The sequence below is a fragment of the Microtus oregoni genome, unplaced genomic scaffold (assembly GCF_018167655.1).
Source record: "Microtus oregoni isolate MIOR12 unplaced genomic scaffold, Mior012 000000F_ref0000247, whole genome shotgun sequence".
NCBI classification, from domain to species: Eukaryota; Metazoa; Chordata; class Mammalia; order Rodentia; family Cricetidae; genus Microtus; species Microtus oregoni.
This window is the reverse complement of record NW_024543059.1, coordinates 83160694-83174086: the sequence shown is the minus strand read 5'-3', so window position 1 is coordinate 83174086 and position 13393 is coordinate 83160694. Positions and strand designations below refer to the sequence as shown.

At 41.0% G+C, this 13393-nt stretch overlaps 1 protein-coding gene across 4 annotated transcripts in view; it reads right to left on the bottom strand.

The window, feature by feature from the left end:
- Ptbp2 (polypyrimidine tract binding protein 2) overlaps positions 1-8221 on the bottom strand; it is a 61908-nt gene extending 53687 nt beyond the window's left edge. For all 4 annotated transcript variants that reach the window (XM_041649569.1, XM_041649577.1, XM_041649585.1 and 1 more), the window contains exons 1-2: positions 8092-8221; positions 6409-6439 (exon numbers count right to left, since the gene is read on the bottom strand). In XM_041649569.1, coding sequence (XP_041505503.1) covers positions 6409-6439; positions 8092-8099 — 39 coding nt within the window. In that variant the 5' untranslated portion in view covers positions 8100-8221. The remainder of the gene's footprint in view (positions 1-6408; positions 6440-8091) is intronic.
- Between the last annotated feature and the right edge of the window lie 5172 nt (positions 8222-13393).

Below are 13393 nucleotides of genomic sequence, written 5' to 3'. Positions count from 1 at the left end.
GAGGAACGTCTATTGATCAGTAAGTACTTTTACAGTAAAATAAAAAAAAAAAACCACTAAAACTATTAAACTTAGTGCTAAAACTGAATTTCTGCCCATCGACACATGGATTTGTCACTGCTTCAATGTGTACTGCTGTGCTCTTCCTGTCTCTCAACCCATCTACTACAAGGAACAGCTTACGATTTCCTGGGAGCATACTGTGATCCTATCAGTATGGCACTTACTTAAAACCATCAACAGTTTCCCAGGAGATGTGATCCATCTAAAGACTAATCTTTAGGATCTCCTACAAATAGGAATGTAGTGAAATAAAATAAGTATTTATCTTTTTAATGATAAATCGTTCATGGATTATAAACAAATTAAAGCTCAAGACACTTCCACAATCATTAAGTATTAACCGAGTTATCTACTACTTAATATGCACACTTAATAACGGAAGAACAATCAAACTATTTTAAAAGCCTATACTCAACAGAGCTGTCATTTAATAGAGATTATGCAATAAATTGAAATTTTAAGAAAAAAATTCTAGTACAAAGTATACACATTAAAAGAACAATCAAAATCTAAAAAAAAAGCAAACAACTTTTAACAACACTTTATCAGCACTAGCACTCCAGTTAATAATTACATCATGATTTTTAGTTAACTCACTAAAAAAAACAACTTCTAAGAATCTGGCCATACAAGTCTGCATTCAAAGTTGCTGTATTAAGTAGCTACAAACAAATGAAAAACTTAAGACAAGTCAATGAAAATCAACAATGAAAACTTAAGAGGACACCATAAAAGGTTTGTGTGTGCTAAGATTTTGTCAATTTGACACACAAACCAGAGACACCAAGGAGGGGGAGCTTTAACTGAAGAACTGCTCTATCTGACTGGCCTATGAGCAAATCAATCAGGCTTTTTCTTTGATGATTGACATCGAAGGGCCCAGCCCACTATGGGTGGTGGCACATCTAAAAAGGTGGTCACAGAATGTAACAGAAAGCTGACAGAGCAAGCAATGGAAAACCAGACAGTGAGCAGTATTTCTGCATGGCCTCCGCTTCAGTTCCTGTCTTGAGCTCCTGCCCTGGCAGAGATTAAAATTTGTAAACATCCCCAAGATGCTTTTTTCAGTCACAGAAATGAACAAGCAAATAAAACCACCTGGTAGAAAAAGCATATGCCTTTAATCCCAGGATTTGATGAACAAAAAGGGGGGGGGGGGCATAACTGTGAGTTCTAGGCCAGCCTGGTCTACATAGTGAATTCTGAGACAGCCAGGGCTACACAGAACCTCTTTCAATAAAAAAGAAGGAAAAGTGTAAGTTAATATGAGACAAAGGCAGAAGGGAAAAAATAATCAATGAAAAAGACAAAAACGTGATGAAAACTTCATGAAGTTGACCACTTTGAGAACATTAATAATTGACAATCAAAACAAAGTAGAATAAAACATGAATAACGAGTATTAGAAACCAGAGAGTTCAAGTGATTACAGGTTCTAAACCAGTGGTTCTCAACCTTCCTATTAATGCACTTTAATACACTTCATCATATTGTGGTGACCACCCCAACCATAAAAATATTTCATTGCTACTTCATAAGTAATTTTGCTACTTATCAACCATAATGTAAATATCTGTTTTCCAATGGTCTTAGGTGACCTCTGTGAAAACTCCCCAAAGGGGCCCTAACTCCCGGGCTGAGAACCACTGTACTAAACTATCAAAGTACAAAAGGGACTGGAGCACAGTGGACCACAACTTTAACCCAGCCTCATTAGCTGGCAGCTCTGTGACCTTAAGACAGATCTGGTCTACACAGGATTTTAGGCCAACCAAAATAACAGTGAGACCTTACCTCAAAAAGAAGGAAACAATATAAAGTGTAATGGAGTCCAATGAACAACTCCATCCAAACATATTCACCAAGTCTACAGAAGATCAAACTATAACAGTTACCCAAGAAGAAATAGCCTAAATAGCCCTACTCTATTAAATTATGCAGCTTAAAACTTCTTCATAGAGAAAACAAACCCGAGACCTACAGAGCTTCACTTTGCACTTCCTTCCACTATTTGTTCCGTACAACTTACAATTCATAATTTGGGAAGAACACGGAAAAACTGACAACTCTAACCAACTTAATACTTACTGGCTGTCATAGGCAAGGAAAGAAAAAATGGTGCCCAAACAGCCAAGAGGGAAAACTGTCTAAGTACAACAAACGTAAACGTAAAAATTCTGTTAGAATCTAAAACAAACGCATAAGATTTACAATGTGGATTAAATTATTAAAACTATTTTCATTGCTACTTCATAATTTTGCTGTCATGAATCCTAATATAAATATCTGTTTCGAATAATCTTAGGTGACCCCTGGAGTCACGGCCCACAGATTTAGAACCAATCATTTATAACAACAGAAGCTGTGAATACTTAGGGATGAATCCAATCTCCCCCCCCCGAAATTAATAATGTATAAAACTTTACAGTGAAATAATAAAGAACAATGCAAAAAAATTAAAGGCCCCTGTGAATGAAAAAATAAACTGTATTTTGTCACTAACAGGAAAATTCAGTATTAAATTGTCAGTTTTCCTCAAATCACTTAACACATTCAAGTTAAAATTCTAGCATGCTTTCTTTGAGTCAGGGGCAAGAACAACTTTGAAAAAGAACGAAGTTGGCAAATCAAGGCAACTTGATTTTAAGAGTCAGTATGTATGTAACTAGTAATTACAACAGTATGCTTTTGGCAACTAGATAGATAAAAACCGGTCAACAGGAAAGAGTATAGAAATAAAACCATATATAGGCAAATATTTTGTTGTTGCTGTTGTTTTGTTTTTCAAGACAGGGTTTCTCTGGGTCCTGGCTGTCCTGGAACTCATTTTACAGACAAGGATGGCCTTAAGAGTCAGTGAGATCCGCCTGCCTCCGCCTCCCAAGTACTGGGATTAAAGGCGTGTGCCAGCATACAGGCAACTTTTTGTAAGACAACTTGTTTCTGACAAAGCAACAAGGTTAATTAATAAAGAAAACATTATTTTTAGCAAATGTGCTGGAAAAACTGAGGTCTACATATAAATCTAAATTTTCAATCCATGCTTTGTATACTTTTTAAAAAGTTTTAACTTCTGATTTGTGGGGCTCTTGACTTTTTCTCCCTTCTTCCTGATTCTCATGTTGTAGTCTATATTTTCTTCACCATCTTTTCCCCTACTTTCTTCTAGGGTTTTGTTTTGTTTTTATTCTAACAAATATGGAAAGGCACTTAAAAACAACAATTTCATCTTAAATGCAGACAAGATTTAAGTATTAAACTAAAATGAGAACTCTTAGAAAACAAGGAAGTCATTTTACTTTAGGTTATAAAAGGCTTAGATAGGACAAACTGCACCATCCATAAATGAAAAAGTTGGGGAACTATAATGGAGTTCACCATAGCTACTACTTTTCAAAGCATTGTGCAAAGACTGCAACAAGATGAAAAAAATTGTACAGGCTATTAATAAAGAACACGTCCAGAGTGAAGCCTGTCAAAATCCAAAAGTAAAATATGAACAAAAACTTCAAACAGATACAAGTCAGGTGTGATAGCTATTAGTTGTCAACTTGACTACACCTGAAAATAACCAACACCCAAGCTGCTGGCCATACTCTAAGGGATTTTTCTTGGTTAGTTCATTGGAGGTGAAAGACCACTTTCTGGTGGCAGCCTATCTGAAGGACATGGAGGAAAGCAGCTTTTGCTTTTTGTCTGCTTGCCCTCAATCCCAATGGCAAGTTCATATATCCTGGAGGCATTCCTTCACTGATATTAGAGACTGCTTCTTCAGGATTCACACATTTACACAAGACCAGCTGGGAAAGCCAGCCTGGTGAACTCAACAACCATTGGTTTCTTGGATTTTCCACTGGGACACTGCCACTGTTAGATTAGCTGAACCACAACTGTGGTAGTTTGAATGAAAATTGTCCCCACAGGCTGATAATGAGTGGCATTATTTGTTGAGAAGGACTGGCCCTGATGGAGGACTGTGCCACTGGGGGCAGGCTTTAAGGTTTCAGGCACTCAAGCAAGGCCCAGTGTGTATCTCTCTCTTTCTGATGCCTGCCAATCCAGATGTAGAACTCTCAGTTCTTTCTCTAGCACCACGACTGCCTGCAGGCCACACTGTTCCTCCCTGATGATAAAGAACATCTTAACCTGTAAGCCAGCCCCAATTAAATACTTTCTTTTGTAAGAGTTGCCATGGTCATGGTGTCTCTTCACAGCAATAGAAACACCAAGACAACAACCTATAAACTATCCTAATAAATTACATGTGTGTGAGTCTGTGTACACACACACGGATGAAAGAAAAAGAGAGACTGATTCATTCTATCAGTTCTTTCCTCTAGACTAGAACCCTAACTACAATACTTCAGTCACGGTAATGCAAGCCTTTTAATCTCAGCACTCAGGAGACAAGGAAGCAGAGTCAGGCAGATCTCTAGTCTAGTTGGAAGGCCACCCTGGTGCACATAGTAAAACCTTATCTAGAAAAACCAAGAGGAGGAAGAGGAGGAATCAACAACAGCTGGCAAAAGGCACACTGAAAATGCTCATAGAGATTCCACACAGAAGTACAAATTAAAACCACAATTAAATTATCACTCCACACCCACTAAACACTAAAAAGCATTGAGAAGTCTCTGGAGGAACTGAAATTTTCATACCCTGTTGATGGCAAGATGGTACAACCACTGTGGAAAAGACTGCAGTTTCTCAATTAGTTAAGCATATGCCAAACATATGATTCAGCCATTCTTAACAATGGGCCCCAAGAGAAATAAAAGCGTATGTCTACACAAAAATGTGCAGAAATGTTCACAGCAACCTTTTAATACCTCCAAACACAAATGCCCACCAGAGTTTTTAATTACCAGGTAGTATAATACTACTAAGGAAGGAGTGGGGGAAGGAACAATCAATACACGCGTGTAAATAACTTAAAATTTTCTGTTCAGTGTAATAGGCCAGAAGACCTCCCCTTTGGATCCCATTTGTTTAAAGTTCTAAAAATGCAAATAACTCAGTAATGCCAGCAGATCCCTGGCTTCTGTGGGAGAGTAGAGAGGACTACACAGGGGCAGGATGGCATTTCTAGGAGTAACACGAGTTTCTACCTTGATTGGAGTGGTGGCTTCACACGTCTATATAAGCAAAACATCGCATACTTTAAATACTGGCAATTAGATCATATACTGAAATATTTATTTAACCAATGTTATAGAAAGTATATAAAATTTTATCTTTGCAATCTTTTATATAAAACAACCTTTTAAATGGGTAGTATATTTATTGAAGTTTCTAATAGTTTCTCCTTAAACTCGAATACTAAAAACTGGTAAAGCTAACATATCCTATCTAGGCAGTCTAGCCTAAATCTGCTCCCTTTTTTCCTGACTAATAATGAGGTTTTGTGTGTAAACTTAACTGCTAATAACAGACCACAAACTTATAGGCACTTGTACAAAATACCTTGTATCATTTATTCTTTTACGAAGTTCACAGAAGCCATCTATTTGGATAAAAACTACAACATCAACACATTTTGTACTCTTGAGCTATTACTGACTGCAAAGCTCTTAACTATCTCAGCTTGGAAAATGACAATAAAACTAAATGTTCTACACAACGTGAACTCAAGAAAGAAAACACAGTAACATCTACTAGTCTGTTATAAAAATTAAGCCATCACAAACTCAATTTTTTTAAGATCCAAGAAAAATATTGAGGATCAACCTCAGTAAACCAGGAATATTAACAATTTTCCTACAGGTACTTATATATGAGGGGTTTTATATTTATGTTTATAATATGGTTGAGGGGGAGGAGAAATGTCCTTATTTCAGGCTTGGGCCAAAGCTAAAAGACAAGGAATATGTCCTAACAGGGCAGACAGACTTGCAAACAAGTCTGTAATACACCCAGACAAAATCTCTGTCATCCAGGAAGGGCCAGATGGAGTCAACTGTAAGGGTTGAGCATTTTTCCTACCCAAGAAGCAAGTACAAACCTACTACAGACAAGACAGCTGAAAGTACCTGTGCAACTCTTCTTTTTTGGCGTCAGGGCAACCAATTTCCAATGGGCTTCATCCCTAACATGCACATTTCACTTTAATCAGAGTCAAACTATTTTAAACTAACAAAGTTAACACTACTAAAAGAGTTAAAAAAAAACTTACTAAGAAAGCCTACAGTCATTTACACTATCCAACTATAGACCGACTTTACAAATTAAAGGAAACGATTTTAACTGGGTTTTGTTGTCAAAGCTAACTGAAATTCTCAATTCTTTGTAACGATAGTATATTCAACATGTCTAGTTTCCACTTCACTTCCAAACACCATCTCCTACCTTCACACCAACAGCAACCTCAGTGACAATTCTGTAAAGGAAAAAAGAACAGGGTCAACCTCTTATTCTTCTCACGGCCGCTGCTTAACTTTAAAAAACTTTCAAGGTCTTTCAGAAATCCTCCAGATACTGGCAATAAAGTTAGAAAACAAATACAGAGATGCTCAGTGATATGTTTTAAAGCTATTATCTACCTGGAGTTTCAGAAACACCTTGAAACATGAGCTGTTTCAGTCAGTTTAGGCTAATTTTTCAGAACCTTTAGCAGCAAGACAAACATCCAGCACACTGCGCCATTCCTACAGTGCTTGAATACGGACGTAAGCAGCATAACTCAAGTTCTCTGGTAATCTTGATAGAAGCTGGGAATTGGAAAAGACGATTTCTGCTCAAGTTTTCCCACCAATTGTTTGGAGGGAATTCAGACCATGTCTGAATCTTCATTTCACGTGGAAAATGATATCCCATTAAGGTAATCTGTGGCACGATTTCTACTCTCTGTTGTTACTTTTCATTAACTCTTTTTAAAAAAAGATCAGAAAATGCTAGAACTGGTAACGAACTTAAAAAACTCAGATTTGACTTTAGATTCTTCAGTTCCTGACACTCATTTTACTAACTATTCATGTTACCTGAGTCTCTTTTAAACCCCCTTCCCCTCAATGAGCCGTGAGTAGTATCATATTTTTACCCAAACCTATGCCCTCTTCTCTTAACAATGAGCTGAACTGAGTCCTCAGAGATGTGGTGTTAGCAGGGGCGCGACTCTGGTCCTCATCTTTTCTCACAGCTCTCTCCTCACTCTGCATCCTATCTTCACGCCCAGGCTCGCAAAGATGCATCACGACTCTTCCATATTTGACTGGGTTTTCGTTTAAGTTTTTTCCCCCCCAGAAACTAACCAAAGTAGCTTTAAAGGGAAGAAGGAAAAAAAAAAAAAAAGCCCTGTGTGGAATATCTGTTCTTGTCTCCGCCACGGCTCGGTGGCCTTTGCCCATTGTGATTGCTGCTACCTCAAACACTTCAAGGGGTTTTGTTTTGTTTATGGTTTAATTTCTGGGCCCTGTGGGCCGAGCCTTCCCATTTTTTTGTTGCTGTTGTAAAGGCATCTCGATGGCCTCCCGCCCCCGCTCCCAGACTCGGATGAAAACAAAGGAGTGTGACATGTGCCCTCCTCCCTCCCGCCGCCACGCGCCCTCCCTTTCCCCGCGGCTCCCATTCGGCTCTCCCGCCGCGGTGGTTCGGGCGAGGCCGGGGATGGCGGGCCTCGGGCTACGGGCTTCCGCACAGGCCTCCCCGGCATTCCCAAGTCGCGCTCGCGCGGCCGCCGCCACCGCCGCCACCCCAGGGTTCGGGTCCCCCCGCGGCGTCGACATGGCTCCCGAGGGGGCAGGGCCGCGCCGGGCTTCCCGCCCCATCCCCCGCCGCCCGGCCCCCACCGCGTCCCCGCAGAAGCCCCGAGGCCTCCCCGGCCTCCCGGGCCCGGCTGCGGTTCACGCTCGCCGCCCGAGCCGCTGAGGGAAGCCCGGGGAGGGGTGTGTGTGATGGGGCGGGGGTTGGGTAACGGCGGCGCGGCCTGGGAGGGGCCGCCCGAGCCCCGCTCCCAGACCCGACCGGGATCCCAGCCGCGGCCCGGACACCCTCGTCTCCCTCCCCCATCTCCTCACGGGCCCCGGTACCTACCCGTCCATTGCCGAACCGGACAAAGCTTCGCTCCCAAGAACCGAGCCACGCAGCCAGCGAGCCACACAAGCGGCGAGAAAATGGCGGCCAGGGCCCGACGGAAATTGCCGAAGGTGCCAGAGCGCACGGGGCAGCGCGCGGCGGCGGAAAGAGCCGAGCGCTCGGGCGCCCGGCGGCGGGAGACGAGCGGCGGGGCACAGGGACCGGGGGGAGTGGGCGCCTCCGCCGTTGGCTGCCTCCGCCTGCCCGCGCGCCTGCTCCCGCCCTCTGCGACGTACCTGCTGCAGTGGCTGGCTGGGCGTCCTGGGTTCCCTTCTGTGGGCGGTGTGAGTAGGACAGCCTCCAGCCTGCATGCACCCTTATGCCTCAGGCTGGTCCTGGCTGCAGGATTGCTCCCAGGCAGCCTCCACTTTACCCTACCCGAGCTGGGTTCCTTCCACCCGCACAGGTCAAAGCCAGCCCCAGCCTGGTGACCCTCTTCACCCTCTCAGCCCCAGGGAAAATACTTAACAATTGCATCCTCTACGGCTTGTGTAGAGTGTCCTTCCTCCAAAGTCTTACCCTACTGAACAAGAACCATTGCTTAGTAAAAAACAATACTTCTAAACGAGGAGAGCTCATCAGATTGGCGTTTGCTTCCAAACCTGGAGTCAATCCGGCCAAGTGGATGAAAACGTGATCCTCATTTCGGTTCGTAATTACTGTGCATCTGTTAAAAATCAATAAATACAAAAAACCGTATCTCCCAGTTCCCTAAATGAGAATGGTCGCACGCTGAGTGAGGTGTACTTTCCAGGACTTTTGGGGATATGGGAAAAATGAGAATGGGGGTGAAAACAATTGAGTTAGCCTTGGTCAGAGAGGGTGAAAATGTTAAAATGGCCTAGACAAAGTCTCTCTTTTTCCCATAGGACTCAAGACCTTAAATTTAATAGTATAGTGCACGTTTTCCGTTTTTCTTTAATGTATCTGTAGCATAGCATCAACAAGGTTTGGGTTTTGGAAAATGCTCTCTGGGTGACACTAATGCCAGCACCCTTTTTCGTTCATTCGTCACTACCTACTTCTCAACACTCAACCAACCTTGTTTCTCCAATTGTTCTCAATGACCCCTCTAGATCTGCCCATGTCTCCTTCAGGAAAACCGCTTACCCTTACCTGCTGGAATTGCACTTCACTAAAGGGTAGGTTGTGGATAGACTTTTTAAAATAATACTTCAGAACCAGGCCCCATCTACTCCAGAGGATGAGGCAACTTAGTGAAAGCCTATTTCAAAAGCAAAAACAACACACACACACACACACACACACACTCCGTTGCTATAATAACTTTTCAAAGTTACCACATGGTCAAATATTCTTGATTTGCCTCAGGGACTGACAATGTTTTTACAAATCTAATTTCCTATAATGCCTTTGTTTTGACTACACTATTGACTTATGATACATAAAGGATGCATCATAATTTCCATTAATAATAGTTTTTCATGTGTTGTGGCTTTGATCACGTGGTTTCGCTCAACAATTAAATTTCTATACTCTCAAGGAGGGGAAGGAATACGGCATTCATACTCTATATATCTCACATTGGTTCAATCAATATTGATTAATTAGTTCTTGCTTTATCTTGGGAAAGACAGACTGTGTCATGAGGGACAGAATTTCTCTGTCAAGTGTCAAGTATTCGTTGAAATACATTCTTTGTTTTTCTTCCTAGTAAAGTATAGGAGAGCAAACATTCAACATAATCAATGTGCTGGCTTATTTAAATCAGTACTTCGTAGAAAATATTTGAGGTAGTTCACAAGTTAACATACGTCAAGTACTAGATTTTAAAGTGTAGTAAAGAAATAAAAGTGTAGACAGGCCGTGGTAGTGTGCGCCTTTGATCCCAGCACTTGGGAGGCAGAAGCAAGCGGATCTCAGTGAGTTTGAGGACAGCCTGGTCTACAAAGTGAGTTCCAGGACAGCTAGGACTGTTAAACAGAGGAACCCTGTCTTGAAAAACCAAAAAACAAACAAACAAAAACAGAAAGGGAAAAGGAAATAAGAGTGTTTTTTAAATATATTGTAAGTTGGAGATGATAGTAATGCATCAACACACAGCAGTAGGCTCCCTGGACACCTGCCTGAGGTTTCGGTTTCAGCCATTTGTTCAGTGGTAAACCATGGTTGGAAATATTCAGTGCAAATTCTAGGAAGAAACAATTTAGAAGTTGTAAATTATACACCATTCAAGTAAAGCATAATGAAATCTCGTCTCTGTCCAGTCGGGACCTGAATCATCTCCAGGTCCAGTGTATCAAGGCTGTGTATGCTATCTTCCAGTTAGTCAGTCAGTGGACAGGAATCTCTCATCAGTTTAACTGTCCTAGTACCTCAGGGTTTATGTGTGCAAGACCTTCTTATTTTAGTCAACAGTGGTCCGAAAACACAAGGCTAGTCATCCTGGCAGTCCACAGATGCCCAGAAGTTGGGAAATGCTTCCTTGCAGGTGGAAATGCAGCAAGATATTCTAAGACACCCTCAAAAAACCACATTCCCTTGGCTTTCATTGGTATGTTCTTACATTCCTCTGCTTTTATTAGTTATTGTTAATCTCTGGTTGTGTCTAATTTATTAGCAGCGTGAAGTTAACTTATCATAAGTTGTGTAAAGAAGATGGATGTACAGAAAGAAATAACAGATGCCGAGTTTGGTGCCAGCTGCAATTATAGGCTCCTGGTGGTGGGATAAGATTATATTCACTATGTGCTATATATACCGCAGGAACATACCCATGAGAGCCTGGCTTCACAGTTGAGATGTTCCATTTATTAGCTATGTGACATTAGACATGTTCATTATAACTCAGGGACGAAGAATTCTTTCGAGGACATGATAGTAAAGATGATGCCATCGTCCTCAGGGGCTGTGAAGCCCAAAGGGTTTGACTGGCTGCAGTAAATGCTCCTGTCACCCTGATTACTGTTCTTAATGTTCTTACTGGTCTATTCTCTGGAGAAGGAACAGGCCTTCTAAAAAATTTTTAGAATTTTTGCATCAGCCCATGTCTATATAGATATATCTGTATGGACAATCTTCACAAAGGTTAAATGTGTCACTAATAAAACTAGTGTGCAAATGCATAAACTAAGGGAAATGTCACGGGTGAATTTGTAAAGTCCCACCCAAATCTCAATCTGTTTGATTTTTATGGGTTAACTATGGCCTGGATTATTAATCTCAACAGTAGAGGGTGGCCAACCTTTGTAATGTCTGACAAGATTCTCTTCATTTTATGGACTCTGAACAGAATAAGGCTATAAAAAGATGAAGTGTCTGGACAGTATTATTTTCATACCCATATCTTCTTTCAGTATAATGATTTGTTCTTTCCCATCTGAATGGTAAATGTTTTGACCTTTTACAGAGATTTTCACTTATGTGAACAATGATTAAATCTAAATTTCAGCACAGGCTAAGCCAAAATGAGGTCCAATATTGATGCAATAAAAATAGGAAATGGGACCGTATTCACAACATGAGGATTTGATTCTTAGCCCCACTATGGTCTGCTTAGAGTACAGAAGAGAATCTTTAACTTTTCACAAGAGAAAGAATAATAATGCCGATTAGATAATGTTTTATTTTTAAATAGCTAATATAAATTCAAAGCAGAGGAAAGGAAATTCAAAAGCTCTAAAAATGTATGCAAACGCCCTGAAAATGGAAAACAATTAGAAACAGAAGGCAGATACTAGGTTACTCCACACTGGGAATGGGGGTGTAAAATAGATGTAAATAGGCACAAAGTTTTTCTTTAAGATGAGAGATTTCCTTCGCTCTCTGCTTTGACTGTGGATTTAACTAGCGGCTTCAGATTTCTGTTGCCTTGACTTCCCACCAATGATGGACTGCAGTGGTCTGAATGAGAATACCCCTGTCCCCAGGCTTACATATCTGAATACCTCTCCCTCAACTGTTAGAGCTATAGGGATTAGGAAGTGTGGACTTGTGGGAGGAGGTGTGTCCCTGGAGGTGGCTTTGGGGTCCAGTCTTACTCTCTGCCTCCTGTTTGTGGATCAGCTACTGCTCCAGTGCTATGCCTACCTGACTGCCTGCCTTCACCCTCCCCGCCTTCACCCTCCCCGCCTTCACCCTCCCCATCAGGATGGCTATGGACTCATCCTCTTGAAACTGTAAACAATTAAATGCTTTCTTTTATAAGTCGGCCGTGGTGTCTCTTCACAGCAATAGAACAGTGACTCAGTATCACCTGAACTGTAAGAGGAAGACGGCCCTTCCTCTCTTCAAGTCACATCTGTAGGTTATGTTATCACGGTAATCGGAACCTAAAGTAGGACAAAAATATTTGTTCTCTTACTCAAAGGTGATAATCATTATGTGTCTGGTATTATTTTGTAAATTAAAGATATGTATCCTTGAGCTCTAAGAGATAAAAATACATTATGGAGTTTAGAAGTATCTTGTTCTTTCTGCACAGCTATGTATTCTACAAGTAAGTGATTCTTTATTTAACTAGTCATCAATGAAGCCTTAGGTGGCCTTTATATTCATTTTTGTAAACAATATAATACAATAATTAATACAATTAATTCCATTGTTCCTTAGTCACTTTTCATACCTGAATACATCTAACTGTTAGGTGACTACCATAAATAAAAACTAAAAGGTAAAGTGTTGGTTGTTTTTTTTTTTCTTAATTGTGAAAGACGCTAGTAAATTGCCCTACATGGGACTTGAGACCCTTGGGCAAGATTAGAATTTGCTAATGTAATTAAGTAATTGTCAAAAGCCAAGAGGAGATGTCTCAGCAGGAAAAAGGAGTGTGCCATCAAGTCTGAGAGCCCACATATGTGGCAGGTCCATACCGAGGAAGGAGAGAACCAATTCCTACAGGTTGTCAGATGGTCATGGCATGTTTACATCCACATACATACATACATACATACATACCAAACACACAGTAAAGAAATAAAAATGCAGTCTAAAGGTAAACAAATTAAACCAGCAATCAAACAGGAAAATGAGCAAAGCACTTGAATATTATATTTAAAGTTTACACAGAAATGAGAACCAATATCCTTGGCGTTACTTAACCAAGTCCTGGGAATACTGTACTAGATTGCTTTATTTTAATCCCTCAAAACAGACAAACACAAAACTGAATCCTGGGGAAGAAGAGTCTCTTCTGTGCCTTCATCGACATGTGAAGACAGAATGAAATTGCTTCAGGGCTGGAAAGATGGCCCAGCAGTTAAAAGCCCAGCCTGTACCACTCCTTTGGAGCACCTCAGTT